The sequence below is a fragment of the Myotis myotis genome, unplaced genomic scaffold (genome assembly GCF_014108235.1).
Source record: "Myotis myotis isolate mMyoMyo1 unplaced genomic scaffold, mMyoMyo1.p scaffold_m19_p_17, whole genome shotgun sequence".
Taxonomy (NCBI): Eukaryota; Metazoa; Chordata; class Mammalia; order Chiroptera; family Vespertilionidae; genus Myotis; species Myotis myotis.
Genome location: NW_023416321.1, coordinates 2,701,236 through 2,716,226, shown reverse-complemented (window position 1 = coordinate 2,716,226; position 14,991 = coordinate 2,701,236). Strand labels below are relative to the sequence as shown.

The 14,991-nt window shown below is 63.8% G+C and overlaps 1 protein-coding gene across 4 annotated transcripts; it reads right to left on the bottom strand.

Moving 5' to 3' along the window:
- Nucleotides 1-866: 866 nt before the first annotated feature.
- On the bottom strand, nt 867-14,894 carry UNC13D (unc-13 homolog D). Of its 4 annotated transcripts, XM_036341496.1 has the most exons (33): nt 14,805-14,894; nt 14,543-14,693; nt 13,828-13,863; nt 13,487-13,594; nt 13,340-13,399; nt 13,187-13,253; nt 12,816-12,999; nt 12,319-12,363; nt 12,128-12,196; nt 11,906-11,975; nt 11,665-11,769; nt 11,479-11,571; nt 11,304-11,407; nt 10,114-10,231; nt 9,866-9,990; nt 9,677-9,767; nt 9,541-9,597; nt 9,370-9,467; nt 9,221-9,272; nt 9,011-9,144; nt 8,812-8,932; nt 7,944-8,087; nt 7,681-7,779; nt 7,376-7,582; nt 7,165-7,233; nt 6,212-6,291; nt 4,175-4,280; nt 4,025-4,096; nt 3,319-3,402; nt 3,114-3,234; nt 2,790-2,913; nt 2,140-2,336; nt 867-1,669 (listed from the first exon to the last, which is right to left on the bottom strand). In XM_036341496.1, exons 2-33 carry the CDS (start codon nt 14,660-14,662, stop codon nt 1,548-1,550), a joined length of 3,282 nt encoding a protein of 1,093 aa, XP_036197389.1. In that variant the 5' UTR covers nt 14,663-14,693; nt 14,805-14,894; the 3' UTR covers nt 867-1,547. The 4 variants fall into 4 exon arrangements, 3 of the variants coding, with proteins under 3 accessions (XP_036197389.1, XP_036197388.1, XP_036197390.1); XM_036341495.1 differs by having other exon boundaries at nt 14,543-14,886; XM_036341497.1 differs by lacking the exons at nt 14,543-14,693; nt 14,805-14,894 and adding an exon at nt 13,969-14,297.
- Nucleotides 14,895-14,991: the final 97 nt, after the last annotated feature.

Here is a 14,991-nt window from a genome sequence, read left to right as displayed (position 1 = left end):
CTCTGAGCCAGGCCTCTGTGGTTGCTGTGGGGACCCTGAGCCCCAGACAGAGACCTCCTGGCCCTACGACTCTCCTCTTTAGGGCTCAATGGACAGCTGCCACTGGTTTATTTGTTTTCCACAGGACGCAGGGCCCTAGTGGGTTCTCGGAGGAAACCAGGGCTTCTCATAAAAACATGAAGAGAAAGGCAGGCCCAGAGATGTCCCGTCCTCCACCCTGCCCCCTGAGGGCCCAGTCCCAGCCTCTGAGCCACTGCCTCCCTCCCCTGCTCTCAGCTGGCCTAGTAGGTGGGTGTGAGAAAACACAGCTGAGGGGCTCCTCTCTGTGTGGCCTCAGAAGTTCAAAGCTGAAGAGGGCTGTGGAGCCATCTCAGACTTCCCACATGTCACCCTTGTGCAGGCTCACAGAGGGTAAGGGACTTGACCCTGGTCACGCAGCTAGAATGACAACTGGGCCCCAGGTGCTGCCTCCCAGCACATAGGCCACTGCCCCCGACAGGGCTTGGACCCGCTCCTCTAAGCCCTGCTGTGCAGAGCAGCCGCTCAGCCCCAGCCTGTGCCCTGGGAGGCTCCCCGCTCTCGGTGCTCCCCCTGGAGTTCCCGGCCCCTGTGCGGGGCAGGACCACAGAAATGGGTGTGCCTGGTAGTGTTCTGTTCAAAGCTCTTGGCCCAAATATCAGTGATACCAGTTGCCCCGCATCTGCTTCTGCATCAGTTACCCCACACTCCCTGCCTGTGACGGGGGGGGGGGGGGGGGGCAAGCCTGGGGTGGGGGCAGCCCAAGGTGTCCTGCAGGCTGGGCGGGGGTTTGTATGACCTGACACCCGGGCCCCACTGTAGGCCAACAGCAAGTTTTCTGAGGACGATGGATTGCGATTTTTTTATTTTTGCTAAGAACATTTTTAGGTGCTGGTACTGGCTCGGGGAGATGTCCTCAGTAGATATGGTTAGCCAAGCTGTCCTTTCGGCTTCCGCCCTCCATGCCAGCCCCCTGCCTGCCAGCTCTCTCCTGGCAGAGCCGGGTCCCTGGCTCCAGGCTCCTTAGCTTGGGTGTTGGCAGCCCCGTCAGGAGAGGACCTGGCCTCCTTCATTATGGCTACCCGCCCCCAGGGCACTTGTGCCCACAGTCCTAGCCCCAATGAGTCTGAGTGGGGGTGCTGAAGAGGCCCAAGGGAGCCTACCCCCCCACACACAGTGGCTGGAATAGGTTTCGGGAGACAGATGGCTGAGCCCCTGCTTTGCCAGCACTTCCCAGAGGAGAGGGGCAGGAGATGCACAGCCGCCTCCCCTCCCCTGGTGCTGGGATTTGGCAGAGAATGCTGAGGCAGGGCGGCGGGGGCGGGGGCGGGGGGGCGGTATAAATACTGCTGGTGGTGTCCCCAGCACCGTGGGCCCCACTCTGGCAGAAGACCAGAGGGGTCTGCACTTGGCCTTCCAGCCTGGCAGAGCCCTTCTGAGTGTTAGGCCAGGCCGGAGGGCTGCACTGTGGTGGGGACAACCAGACCTCCCAGGAAAGGTTGTCCCTACCAGGGGCCCAACCTCCACGGCTATCTCCCAGGCTGTGGGGCATGCTGGGAGGCCTGCTTGGCTCGCTGCCGCCGCAGCTTCACAAACGCCTGGGCCTCACGATCCCCCTTCCTGCTCTCCAGCAGCCGCAGGACTGGGTCCCCTGTGAAGAGAGGCGTTTGGGGGTTAGGTTCGGGGCGGGGGGGCAGTGCCTGGGTAGTGCAGGGGACAGCAGGCGACTGTTACCTTCTAATATGAGGACCTCAGGCTAGCTAACCTCTTTGTGCCTCCGTTGTCTATAAAATAGCAATAATAGTATCTGCCTCATTGGGTGGTGGTACGGATTGAAAAAGTTAATAGTATATGTCAGGAAGTAGAACTGGCCTATACATGCACAAACGCGACCCCCTGTTAGCAAGATGGGCCCTCCCCAGGTAAATATGGTGACCTTCCCCCACCAGAGACAGTCCCTACACTTGGCCTGGCGTCAGTTACGCTGGCTTCTTGATTGACCCAGAGGTCTCAGCAACATCAGCCACCATGCTGGCTCCAATGGCTTCACCCGGGGGGCCTCAGTCTGAGCCTTGACAGGCTGCCCCTCCCCTGCACCCCCAGCGCTGGGCTCAGGCCTACCGTTGGGCGTGGGGTAGGTGAGGGGCAGGCGCGTCTGCGGCACCTCCCCAGGCTCCTCAGTCCCGTGCAGGCCGTGCACCGAGCGCAGAGGCAGGAAGGCCTCCCCTTCCAGGTCGTCGGCCCCCAGCGTGTCGTGGTCCAGCACCGTGAGCAGGAGGCACGCCCCGTCCTTCTGGCACGGCTCAGCAGGCACCAGGCTGGGTGGGGGGCAGAGCGGGGCTCGGCTGCCCACCCCACACACTGCCACTCCACCCACCCCCACTCACGGGCTCACCTCCTGGTCCTGAGGACAGGCCAGGACTGGGAGGGAGACACCCACACTGCGGGGAGGGAGGGATTGAAAAGGCCACAGGGTCTGATGCTGACTGGGCCGATGCTTTAAACCAGGGGGCGTGTCCCGGGGCGGGGCCGCTGGTGTTGGGCAACAGAGGACTTCAGGTCAGGACCCTTCCCTGGAAGTGACAGGGGGAGTCTCCCCCAGCAGCCTTGCCCCTCCCAGGGAGCAGGTTGGGGACTGATGCCAGCAAACCCTTGTCCCAGGTGCCCCTCCCACGGACCCAAACGAGGTCACCTCAGGGGAGCCCGTTGGGCCCAGTCAGCGCGAGCTGGTCCAGGGCTGGGGAAGCGCTGTGAGCGTGGGGCCCACTCACAATTCAAAGGTCTCATCGAACAGCGGGTGCAGGTCCTTCTTGTGCTTCTGGGTCTCCCGGGGAGCCAGCTCGGGGAATTCGTGCCTGGGCTCCAAGGTCAGTTGGACAAAAGGGTCGCTGGAGCCTGGCAAGTGGCGGGGGCGGGGGTGGGTGGCTACAATGGCCAAGGATACCCCAGCCCCCTGTCCAGCCTCCACTCCCTGCGGCTGTGCCCTGCTCGGCAGCACTGCCCCCTCCCGGCCATCCGGAGGAAGTGCACCCAGTGCTCCCGCTGGGCGAGCAGAGCCCCCGGCCCGGCGTGGCCAGCGGGCAGCCTGCGCTCACCGTTGGCGTCCAGGGGCAGCAGGTTGGAGGCGCTGAGCAGCTCCACGCGCAGCTTCTGCTCGGAGGCGCGGTAGGAAGCCTTGATGGTCACGGCCCCGAGCTCCTCGGTGGTGGTTTCGGCCTGGGGGGGGGGGGGGGGACGTGCGCGTCAGCGGGGGCGGGGCCGGGGCCGGGGCGGGGCGCCAGGGGGAGGGACCTCCCTCACCTGCTGCTCCAGGCGGCTGCTGAAGTACCTCCTGATGAGCTCGCGGCTGGAGGCCGCCTGCAGCTCCAAGTCCCTCTGCAGGTCCTGTGAACGGGGCCAGCCCAGAAGTCACCTGCACTGTCACCCTCCGCCTCGGCCCAGCGCTGCCCTCCCGGAGCTCGTAGCCCAGAGGGCGTTAATCTGACATGGAAAGCTCTGGGCGCCGGGACCACAGGCCGGGACACACCCTCAGGATTGCCTGGCAGAGGGGCAAGCCGCCCTAGCACCCCCTCCACATGCTCAGATCCTCATGCCTGGCTTAATGTTCTGCTGCTGCTGTTTCCTTTTTTTGGAAAATGAGGCCCACGGTTTTTTTGTTGTTTTGTTCATCTTCACCCCAGGAGATTTTCCCATTGATTTTTAGAGAGTGGAAGAAAGGGAGAGAGACAGAGAGGGGAAAACATCCATGTGAGAGAGACACATCGATTGGTTGCCTCCTGCACGCACCGTGACCCGGGTCCAGGGATTGCAACCGAGGTACATGCCCTTGACCGGAATCGAACCCAGGATCCTTCAGTCTGAGGCTCTACCCACTGAGCCACACCAGCCAGGGCTAAACGGGCCCACGTTTTCATTTGGTGCTAGGTACTGTGGCTACGTAGCTCTCCTGGACACGGGTGAGCACAGGGCTGGCTCCCCCCACCCCAGACCCACCAAAGGCCTGTACCTTGAAGGTGGCCGTGTGCAGGGCCTCGGGCGGCAGGCCACAGCCCTCAGCATAGAAGCAGATCTCCAGGTTCTAGAGGATGAACAGACACATCAGAGGTGACCCCGCGCACACACCAACAGGGATATCATTGCATCACTGGATTCTTACCTGCAGCGCAACCTTCAGCCTCCTAGAGGCAAGGGGGCAGCTCCGCTGGGCCGTGGCCACCTCCACTAGCACTGTGAGCGTGTGGGTCCAGAGCAGGGTCAAAAGGCTGGGTGAGGAGCCGCGGGATGCCAGACACAGGACAGAAAGATGAAGACGGGGAAGCAGAGATGCTTTTGAGAAAGGACCTCATGGGACCCAGGCCCATCCACAGCTCCTCCTCACCTCACCCCCCACCTTCTTCACAGGTGAGACTGGGGCCAGGGCCCAGGCAGGGAGCTAGGGAGTGAGGGCTGGCCTCCTGAGGGCATGGGGCGGGCAGTTGGGGGTTAGGGCAGCTGGACCCAATCTCATGCAGAAGCCTCCTCAGGATTATCAACCCCAACAAACAAGGGGTGGGGAGGCTGCTCCCCATGACTGATCGTGGGTCAAGATGGCAGTGGCCAAAACGAATAGGATTTCAGCCCGCCGCATGGAAAAGCATCTGCTTACTGTTGGGAGGAAAAAGTAGCAGCCAAGCCACAGGCCTAATAACCACCTGAACTCTCACGTGTCAAAGTGAAGCCAGGCGGTTAAGTACGAAAATGTGCAGTGGAGAGCGTGGAGGTCAACATTCAAAGGAGCTAACTTAGTCACACACTCGTGCACCGAACACTTCGAAGGGCTTTTGAGACAGTGGAGAGTAAAGCGCCTATCTTGGTGGAGATTAAATTCCGTTTTAGGTGAAAATCAAAGCTCAAAACTGGCATTCTATGGCTTAAGAAATAAAGAAGGTGGGCTTCTGGCCTAGCTGGTTTGCTCAGTGGATAGAGCATCAGCCTGCAGACGGAAGGGTCCCAGGTTCAATTCCGGTCAGGGCACATGCCTGGGTTGCAGGCTCGATCCCCAGTGGGACATGCAGGGGGCAGCCGATCAATGATTCAATGATTCTCTCTCATCGTTTTTTTTTTTTCTCTCTCTCTCCCTCTCTGAAATCAATATATATATATATATAATTTTTTTTATAGAAGGTGCACTCTTGCCAAAGTCGGTTTGGCTCAGCGGATAGAGCGTCGGCCTGCAGACTGAAAGGTCCCAGGTTCGATTCCGGTCAAGGGCATGTACCTGGGTTGCAGGCACTTCCCCAGTGGGAGATGTGCAGGAGGCAGCTGATCGATGTTTCTCTCTCATCGATGTTTCTAACTCTCTATCTCGCTCCCTTCCGCTCTGTAAAAAATCAATAAAATATATATATATAAAAAAAAGAAGGTGCACTCTTGCCCTGACCGGTTTGGCTCAGTGGATAGAGCGTCGGCCTGCGGACTGAAGGGTCCCCGGTTTGATTCTGGTCAAGGGCATGTACCTTGGTTGCGGGCACATCCCCTGTAGGGAGTGTGCAGGAGACAGCTGATCGATGTTTCTCTCTCATCGATGTTTCTAACCCTCTATCTCTCTCCCTTCCTCTCTGTAAAAAAAATCAATATATTAAAAAAAAAAAAAAAAAAAAAAAAAGAAGGTGCGCTCTCATGCCCCCACCCCCTGTCACTAGGAGTGGAGTAGGGGGCAGGGCCTGCGGCCGCCTGGAGGATCTGACACCATCACCATTGTCACTGTGCCTGCAGCTCATGACCCCTTCCTTTGTACAGGCTCTGCTCTCAGCACCTCAGTGACTCATTTAGTCCTTAATAGAGGCCAGAACCACGATCATCTACACAGAAGACTATACAGTAATCCAGTCAACAGCATCCCCCAGCAGCGGCGAAGCTGAAGGCTGAATCCAGTTTGTCCAAACCCCACGCCCTTGACCTCATCCCCCACTGCCCCTGAATCGTGGGAGAGGAATGCCAGCTGCCCATGACATTAGGGGGCAGTCTGCCAGGCCGGATGGCCCGAGGCTCATGGAGAAAGGACATCAGGAAGTGAGCTCCCTGTCCCTAGAGCAAGCACTAAAGCAGAGGCTAGTGGCCTCCTCCCCTGGGAACGATGCGATGCGGAGGCAGGAAAGGGGGGCAGGTGGGGCAGGGGTGAGTGTGGGCACCGGGGGGCAGCGCTGCTGCGGACCTGCTGAAGTTCTCCTGCACCAGGTTGGTGTTCATGTAGCAGAGCTCCACCTCCAGGAACTTCATCAGGGGCAGGATGGCCTGCGGAGAGGGGCGGGCAGCATGTCCAGCTCGGCCCAGCCTGGTCCCACCCGGCCCTGCCCGCCTTGCTGCTCCTCCCCCAGAAATGCTCTTGCTCCTTCCCTTGTTTCCTGCAGGTCTTGACTCCGCCGGCACCCACTGAGTAAGGCCTTCCCAGGCCTCTCTCTGAAAATACAAGCCTTCCACACATCCCACTTCTTTTGTGTTTCATTTTTCTCTTTGGCACCTATTGGCTAACGCACCGTGTGTGTGTGTGTGTGTGTGTGTGTGTGTGTGTGTGTGTGTGTGTGTGTGTCCATATGCACATATTCACACACACATACAGTATATTTAGTCACGGCAACAGCTCTAGTTACAGACATACTTGGTTCTGCTTTCACCGCCCCCAGCAGAATGTAAGCTCCAGGAAGGCAGGGCTTTTGTCACGGCGCTCACTGCCCCATGTCCCCGTACCTAGGCAATGCCTGCACAAGTGGGTGCCTGAATAATGATGGGTTCGTGAGGAACCTCCCAGCCACCGAAGGTAAGCCTCACTATCCCTGCTGGCAGATGAGGAGACAGGCCAGCGGGCTGTGTGAACAGGGCCGCTGTGCGGGGAGGCAGCCGAGAAGGGTGCGCCAGGTCTGTTTGGCGGCGAAGTCCCAACCCTGCCCCATGGCCGCCTACACTCACCGCGGGAGGAGAGCTCGGGAATGTCCCAGGCCCGCCCCCTCAGCACCCAAGGAGGCCCAGGAGGGGACAGTCCTTGCCCACGGCTGGCCTGGGGGACTTCTCTCGGACATCCATGACGTCCAGCCTCCTGCCCAACCTGTTCTCCTTCGCAAACCTAGACCCATAGAGCTGGCAAAGGTCAGCGAGAGGGAGGCCACTCACATCCTCCGGCAGCACCGACTCCCTGACGCCCACCAGGCTGTGGATGTGCTTGGCAATGCCCGCCTCCAGCTGCGGACACAGAACAGCAGGGCGGAGGCCAGGGCCTGAGTTTAGGTTCGGGAACGAGTGGGGGCTGGACACCAGCCTGCTGTGGGGGAGGCTCTAGGCTGAGGATGGGTGGGCCAGGGTCACCGTGGGTTGGACAAGGTACCTGCTCGGCCAGGGTGCGGACGCCTGTGCGGATCTCGTGGCTGAGCCCCGCCAGCGCGCTCTGCAGCTGGGCGTGCAGCGTGTTCTGCAGCTGCTCCTGCTCCAGCACAGCCGCTACCCGCTGCTCCAGCGCCTCCCATGCCAGCTGGGTAGGTAGCCTGCCGATGACCAGCCGCAGCTGCTCCATGTCATTCACCACCACGCACAGCTGCGGGCAGGAGGGCACGGGGATGCAGAGCTTCCTGAATAGGGGCAGGTGGGCAGTCTCTACCCGATCCCAGCCCAACCCTTAGCTCTGGTCCTTACCATATTGGCTGCCAGGCCCTGGTCCTTCTGGCCTGCAGCGAGCTCACGAGCCCGGGCCTTTATCAGGCTGCAGTACACCAGGGCCAGCCGACAGGTGTCCTGGGGTGAGGAGGGGGTGGTCAATGGGGGGGGGGGCACCCAGGAGGGGCAGATGGCGAAGGCACAGGAATCTCAAGGACTGGGGATGCAGGCCCTGGAGAACCAGGGTGGGCGGGAATGAGGCTGCCTTAGAAGGCGGGAAGGCCGCGGGGAAGATGCCGCACCTCCACGAACTTGACCGTGATCATGAAGGCCTCCTCTGGGTCGGGCCAGTCCAGCTGCTGGGCAGTGTGGCCGATCTGAGCAAAGCAGGTGGACAGATCCACAGCCGAGGTGCTGTGCTTGATCAGCTCACCCAGGGGCACCAGCTGGGAGATGGGGAACAGTCAGGAAGGAGATCCATGCCCTCCTCCCTCCTCCCTTCCACAGCATTCCTTGCTTCTACCATCTGCAAACACAGAGCTGGGCAGGGGGCTACAGGGGAGCAAGCAAGGCTCCGCCCAGACTCCCTCCCCGCAACCCCAGCATCCCCCCAAACCCCAACCACCCACACCCCCCACTGCCCTCACCAGCCCCACTCCCACCCCCCCACCACGCCCACCGCCCCACCCCCCACTGCCCTCACCAGCCCCACTCCCACCCCCCACCACGCCCACCGTCCCACTGGCTGCAAAGATCAGTCTGTGAAGGGAAGCCACAGCTCCAAGGATAACCAGGCAGCGTTTTGCATACAACTGGCCTAAAAGCATCCTTTAGCCCGGCCTCAGCGGCTCAGGGGTTGACTGTCGACCTATGAACCAGGAGGTCACGGTTTGATTCCAGGACAGGGCACATGTCCAGGTTTTGGGCTTGGTCCCCAGTAGGGGGCGTGCAGGAGGCAGCCCATCAAAAATTCATCATTGATGTTTCTGTTTCTCTCCCTCTCCCTTCCTCTCTGAAATCAATAAAAATATATTTTTTAAAATAATGAAAAAGAAAAAGAAAAGCATCCTTTATCACCAGTGACCTGCTTCTGAACATCCTGAAGTCCCCACGAGCCCCAAGCCCCACCCTAAAGCCGGGACCCTGCCCCAGCCCAGGCCCCGCCCCCACCTGGTCCATCTGCACCGCGCGCTGCACCCGAGCCAGGGCGACGCTGTACGTCTTCTGCAGCCAGGAGGGGATGGCGGGCTGGAACCAGCGGTGGAAGCTGTCCAGGGCCAGGACTCCATCCCTGGGGAGAGCCGGGACTCAGCCTGGGGAGGCGGGGCCAGCGGGGCAGGCGGCGGCCCTCCTGTCGCCTGCGGCCCACCTCTCCGAGGGCGCGGGGCCCAGCCGGCAGAGCTCCTTGAGGCTGATGTAGAGCTGGAACAGGCTCTCGCCCATCTCTGGGGACACCGGGCCACTCACCGCCGCGGCCGTGTGGTCCTGCACCCGCTTGGCCACCTGCGAGGGGACGGCGTGGTGGGCAGGGCTCCAGGGCCAGGGTGGGGGGAGAGGGAGGCCTGGGCCCGGGGCTCACCAGCCACTGCAGCTCCAGGAAGGCCATGGAGAAGAGGTCGATCTTCAGAACACTGCGGGAGGGGCGGCGGGTGACCTGGTGCCACACACGGGGTCCCTCTGGTCCGTGCAGAGCCCCGGCCCCCACTCTCCCAGCCCCGCCCCGCTCACTTGTGGAAGAGCTTGTTCCACGTGCGCTGGCACTGGTGCAGGTCGCCAGTGATGTCCTGTACCAGGCCCAGCAGGGCCTTGCCCGCCTCCAGCAGGCCCTGGCGGGGACAGAGGAGAGCTGAGCGGGGCTGGGAGAGCAGGCGCCCAGCCGCCACCTGCACAGCCCCTCACCTGCACCATGGGCTGATGGTGCTGCTGCTTCATGTGGAACCATTCCACGGTGCCAGTCTGCGGGCAAAGAGGCAGTGAGCAGGGGGGCTGCTCGGCCCAGGCACATGCCCTCCCCATCCCCAGGGGGGCACCATACCCGCAGCGCCTCGGTCACCAGGCGGGGCAGCGGGGCACTGTCCGGGCACAGCTCTCCAAAGGCCTTCATCTTGCACATCTGGACCAGGACCCTGAGAGGACAGAGAGCTGCTGCCCACCCCCTCCCTCCCTCCCCAGCTTCCCATCCCTGCAGGCGCCCCCGCTGTTCCCTAGTCCCCGACCAACTGACCGGAGGAGAGACTGCAGCCGGGCTGGGGAGTCGGCGACCGAGAGGGGGAAGACCGTGCGGAACCTCCGGATGAGGGACAGGCCGTAGGCCAGCAGGGAGGTGAACGAGGTGGCCAGCTCCTCCCGCTGCAGGCCCAGGAGCATGCCCAGGAAGATGCTGTGAGGCCCGAGCTGCATGATGGGGCCCCCACAGCCGCTCCCATCCCTGGGCCCTGCCTGCCCAACACCCCTCACCCCGCCCCAGCCCACCTGTTCTGCCTGGAGACGGCCCTGGATCCACTGGTACTCGATGCTGGTGATGGGGTGCAGGAGGCAGCTGCTGGGGAACTCCAGGCTCTGGTAGACTCGGCTGTAGGCCAGCCACTGCCTGTGGCACACGGAAGCCCTCAGCCTGGCCAGGCTGGGCACCTCCCTTCCCGCTGCTTGCCCAGACCAGCCTGGGGCGGGGGGGGGTGGGGGGGCGGGGACAGCGCCTCCCCCGCCCCGAAGCCTCCTGGAATCCCACTGACCCGCCGAGGCTGAAGGTAACCCAGAGGATTTTTGTGCCTATAATGCGCTTCAAACATGTGAGTTAATCACCCGTCTCTTAAATTAGGACATGTGTGATTTTAAAATTCGGCTTTCTTGCTGCTTTTGAAAAATCAGATTTGGAGACTTGAGCAAACACTGGCTGGAACTTCCCTTTAGATAATTCAGGGGAGACTTCCCCGAGGTGGCGACGACGATGAGACAAGGTTCGAGTGGGAGGGTGGGGGCGGGCACGGCCCTGGTACTGTCCCTGCCGGGACATGGCGGCCACCTGCGTGACAGGCCTGGGCCCGGTGGGCAAACCAGGCCCTCCTCACCTGCCCCCACCTGTCCAGGAACCCCCGCTGCCCCCAGTCCTAGCGCTGCCTCCTTCCACCCCTGACTCCAATGCCAAGTGTCAGCCCTGCTCAGGGCAGCACCCGCTCCGACCCCGTGTGCACTGAAATGCCTGTGAGCTCACATGTGCGCCTCCCTGGCCTTCCCACAACTGCTGTGACACCAGATGCGACAGGCCCAGCAGAGCCAGTATCCTCAGGGCACAGACTTGCTGCAGGAAGGCAGTGGCCTTGGGAAGGGGGGTGGGCCTGGGGCAGGGTTGGCAAACTCAGATGCCCAGGATTCAGGTGCTGGCAGGGAGTGACGTGGGCCCGAGGGCAACGTGACGGACTGGGGGGGACATGCCGCTCCACGCTGACCCACCGCAGCCCAGCAAGAGGCTGCGTGGACGTCAGCGCTGAGATTTCACGAGAGCTGACGATACGAATCTGTACGGAAACCTCCCGATTTTACAAGTCGGCAACGAACTCAAAACTGAAAACACACAGTTTAGGCCAAACAGAAACCTCTGGGGGGTTAGAGCCGGGCTGCCAGCCCACGGGGGGCCGGAGGGAGGGAGGGGGTGGTGCGCTCACGCCATGGACTGGTGGAAGTCGGACAGGTCCTTCTGGGTGGCGTGGAGAAACAGGATGGTGGCAGCCTGGGGACTCAGCGACCCGTCCCAGGAGGTACTGCCTGCCTGAGGGGACAGGCGGAGGGGTCAGGGCCTGGCAGGCAGACCGGGCCCTGCCCAGCCCGGGAGGGCGGTACCTGGTGCTGGGTGACCTCGTGGGCCACGAGCTGCTGCAGCAGGTGGAGGTGCACCGTGTAGCTGTGCTGGGAGCGGCTGGCGGCTGTGGCTCGCTGCAGGAGGGCCAGTGCGGGGTGAGCCGAGCCCCGCGCCCGGTGCGGCCCGTCCAGCCCACTGGGGGCCCCTGGCCCTCGGCCCAGGCCTACCCGCTTGTGAATGAGCTGGAACTGGAGGTGGCACTGGCCACGGTCTGGGTAGGTCTCGGTGCAGGGCTCCAGACGGTACCACTGATCCTCCCGGCAGCGCAGGTCCTGGCGGCGGGGTCAGGAGATGCTCATGCCCACGAGTGGGGGCAGGGAGGTGCCAGGAGGCAGACCTGGAACCCGCTCCTGACGCCCTCACCGACCCCCTCCTGCCTCTCTCCCGCCTCTTCCCCGCCCCACTCACCTGGAGCCTCAGAACCACGTTCCCCAGAAAGTCGTCCTGGCCCTTGTCCTTGCGGGCATCCTTGAAGATCCTGTTCCAGGCAGGGTGCGTGAGGGAGACGGGCCCAGAGCCTGTGGGGCCAGGATGGCACCTGCCCCCCATGTGTGGCCACCAGGCCCAGCAACTGGTGTTGGGGGTGTGGGGGAGCCCCCACTCCTTCCCTGGGAGCCCGGCGGCACCTACCTTCGCAGCCCATGCAGGTCTGTGAGCTCCCCGAGCTTGTGCCGGACCGACTCCACAGTGTCCAGGTCCCTGGTGGCACAGGTTCGAGCTGGAGGTGGAGGACCTCCTGGGAGCTCCTGACCCCGTGGGTTGGAGGCTGACACCTCACCCCCCCATGTCTCCCCACTCCCACAGCGGGTCCTGCTCCTCACCACATGTCCAGGTGGAAGCTCGCGCTGTTTATGTCCTCAAACTCCCTGTCGGGAGAGGAGGACACAGATGAGGGCCTCGGAGGGTAAACCCACCGTCCAGGCCACAGCTGCCCCAGTCCCCGGAAGCACCACCCACTGTGGACTTAGCCCCTTCCTGGCAACTCCACCTCCCCTCCCAACCGCATCCCTCCTCCTTTAAGTTAAGGCTCAGGCTACCCCAGATCAGCCCTGCAAGCTGACCTCTGCACCCCCACCCCTCCAGCACACGGCCAGCCCTGTCTGTCCGCCCTGTCTGCCCCGTCTGTCCACCCCGTCTGTCCGCCCCGTCTGTCCGCCCCGCCTGTCTGCCCTGTCTGTCCGCCCCGTCTGTCCGCCCTGTCTGTCTGCCCTGCCTCAGGAGCGGCCTTCTCCTCGGCACAAGCCAGGCCCCTCCCCAGGCCAGGAAGTCCTGCTGGTCTTGCTCCCGGGGGACCCTCCCACTGGGACGGGCCACGTACAGGATGAAGGTCTCGTCCCAGACGGGGTTGAGCGTCTGGTCGATGACCTGGGTGCGGTGGGTCTGCTCCTCGGGGATGGTGTGCCTCACCACGGCCTTCGGCTGCCTCCGCCGTGACCCCGGGCTGCCCCCCGGCACGCCCACCCCCTGCTCGATGCCCAGCAGGCAGTAGGGGTCACTGAACCCTGGGGGGAGAGGCAGGAGGGTGTTGGCCGGGCTCTGGTAGGGCCCTTCATCACCCCCACCCCAGACTCCGCGGGCAGGGAGCCATCAGCGCCAGGGCAGCCTCAGGGTGCCTGGGGGAGCCGAGCCCCCACTCAGAGTTCCAGGACAGACTGATGCCAGGAGAGGAAGGAGCGGGCACCCACTCACCGCTGACATCCTTGCCCAGGATGCCCTTGGCTTGTTTCACTGTGGCCTTCAGACAAAATACTGGCTTCTGGAGAGAGAGGAGGGGCGCCTGAGTGGCACAGGGGGCTGGGCTCCCAGCCCCAGCCTCGCCCCGATGGCCCGGGCCAGGGCTACCTCGAGCTCCTGGACCTGCTGTAGCATCTTCTGGTGCTCCTCGGGCTCCACCTGGAAGGCCTGCGGGTAGGAGCGGGCAGTGGGTGGAGTGGCCAGGCGGGAAGGCGGCAGCCTGGTCCAGGCTGCAGGGGCGGGGGCCGCGCTCACCTCCTGCAGGTAGCGCAGCAGCTCCGAGGCCTCCTTCACGTGGCTGGGCTCGGGCCTCCCCACGCGGTGCAGGACGGTGTAGAGAGCCTCCTCGTAGAGCAGGGCCCGCTGGGGCACAGCGGGGGCACCTCAGGACCCAGCCACCCACCACCAGGCCTGAGCCCCACCGGGCCCGGGACACAGCACCGCCTGCCCGCAGCGGGGCTGGCGCACCCACACATGCAGGGGCGGGCGGGGGGGCGCTGTGGCCGGCAGCCTCGGCCCGGATGCCAGGGGCTGCTTGGAGGACGCAGGCCGCTTCCCAGCCCCTCTCCGCGTCCCCCACTCCGGCCCACTCTTACCTGCTCCGGGGAGAAGTGGTGGGACGGAGGCTCGATCTGGGGGGCAAGGTGGAAAGACAAAGTTTGGGGGGCCGGGGTCAGGGCCTGGGCCAGAGCGGCTCCGCAGAGCAGGCCCCGCCCGGCACCCAGCCCCCGGCGCACCTGTTCCCCCAGTTCCCCGAGCAGGCCTCCTGGGGGGCCCGCCCCTGGGCCGCCTTCCCCGGCCCCCGGCCTGTGGTGGCCGAGGTCCATGGTGCTCAGCGGCCCCGGCAGCGTGAGCCCTCGGCCCCCGGGGCCCCCTCCTTTCCTTCCCCAGAGGAAACAGCGAGGCTTATCGGTGGCCACGCTCGCGCCCCAGCGGCGGAAGTGAGGCCCGGCAGCGGAGGTGGGAGACGGGGGGTCATGGCAAGCAGGCCTGGGGGCTGCTCAGCGGGTCCCCAAGCCGCCTGGCCCGGTGGGGGTACCCCCTGCCTGGTGGAGTCAGTGCCTTTGGAGCCTGAGGAGCTGGGGGGGGGGCTCCACCAGAGAGAGGGGCTCAGACCCCAACCTCAGGCCCAGGGGTGGCCCAGGGAACACAGACCCTGCTCTGCTGACCCGGAAGGCTCTGCGGGGGGGGGGGGGGGGGCAGGGGAGGCGAGCACACGCTCAGCCCCAGCCCCAGAGAGGTGGGGCCCGCACCCCAAGACCACAGAGCCCCACCCAGGCCAGCTCTTCTCCCCGCTGAGGTCACTCCTACCTCCCTCGTCGGTTGGGGCAGGGGATCCTCTGTATCTCGGACCCTGCGGCGCCTTATCTTGATGGCCTGTCGCAAGAGGGGAGGGCGCCGCTGCTGCGAGTGGGACAGGAGTGTCGCCATGGTGGCCGCTGCCCTTCCCTCCGCGCCGCAGCTGCGGGGGAAGATAGCGAAGCCACAGGATTATGCAAAGGGCCAGGGCTGCCACCCTGAGCCGGGAGGGGCGGAGGGCAGGTGGGGAGAGGGTCAGGTCCGCTTTCACCACCTCGGAGGCCCCGTCGGGGCCTGCACCTTCCTCCCTCCCGCTGGGCTGGCCCGTGGGGATCCTGGGAGGAACTCCGGGCTGGAGACAGCCGGTGGCCTCATGGGCGGGCCGGCCCCACCCCACCCCACCCCACCCCACCCTCCTGCAGAGGCTCCCGAGGGTCCCTGCTCCCCAGCAGGGGGCGCCA

Coding starts and splice junctions, on each gene's coding strand:
- UNC13D (XM_036341496.1), bottom strand. CDS start 14,662: ATGGCGACACTCCTGTCCCACTCGCAGCAGCGGCGCCCTCCCCTCTTG. Junction 10,232..11,303: donor GACTTCCACCAGTCCATGGC/GTGAGCGCACCA, acceptor CGTGTGCCACAG/GCAGTGGCTGGCCTACAGCC. Junction 3,235..3,318: donor GCAGCCGCCTGGAGCAGCAG/GTGAGGGAGGTC, acceptor CCCCCCCCCCAG/GCCGAAACCACCACCGAGGA.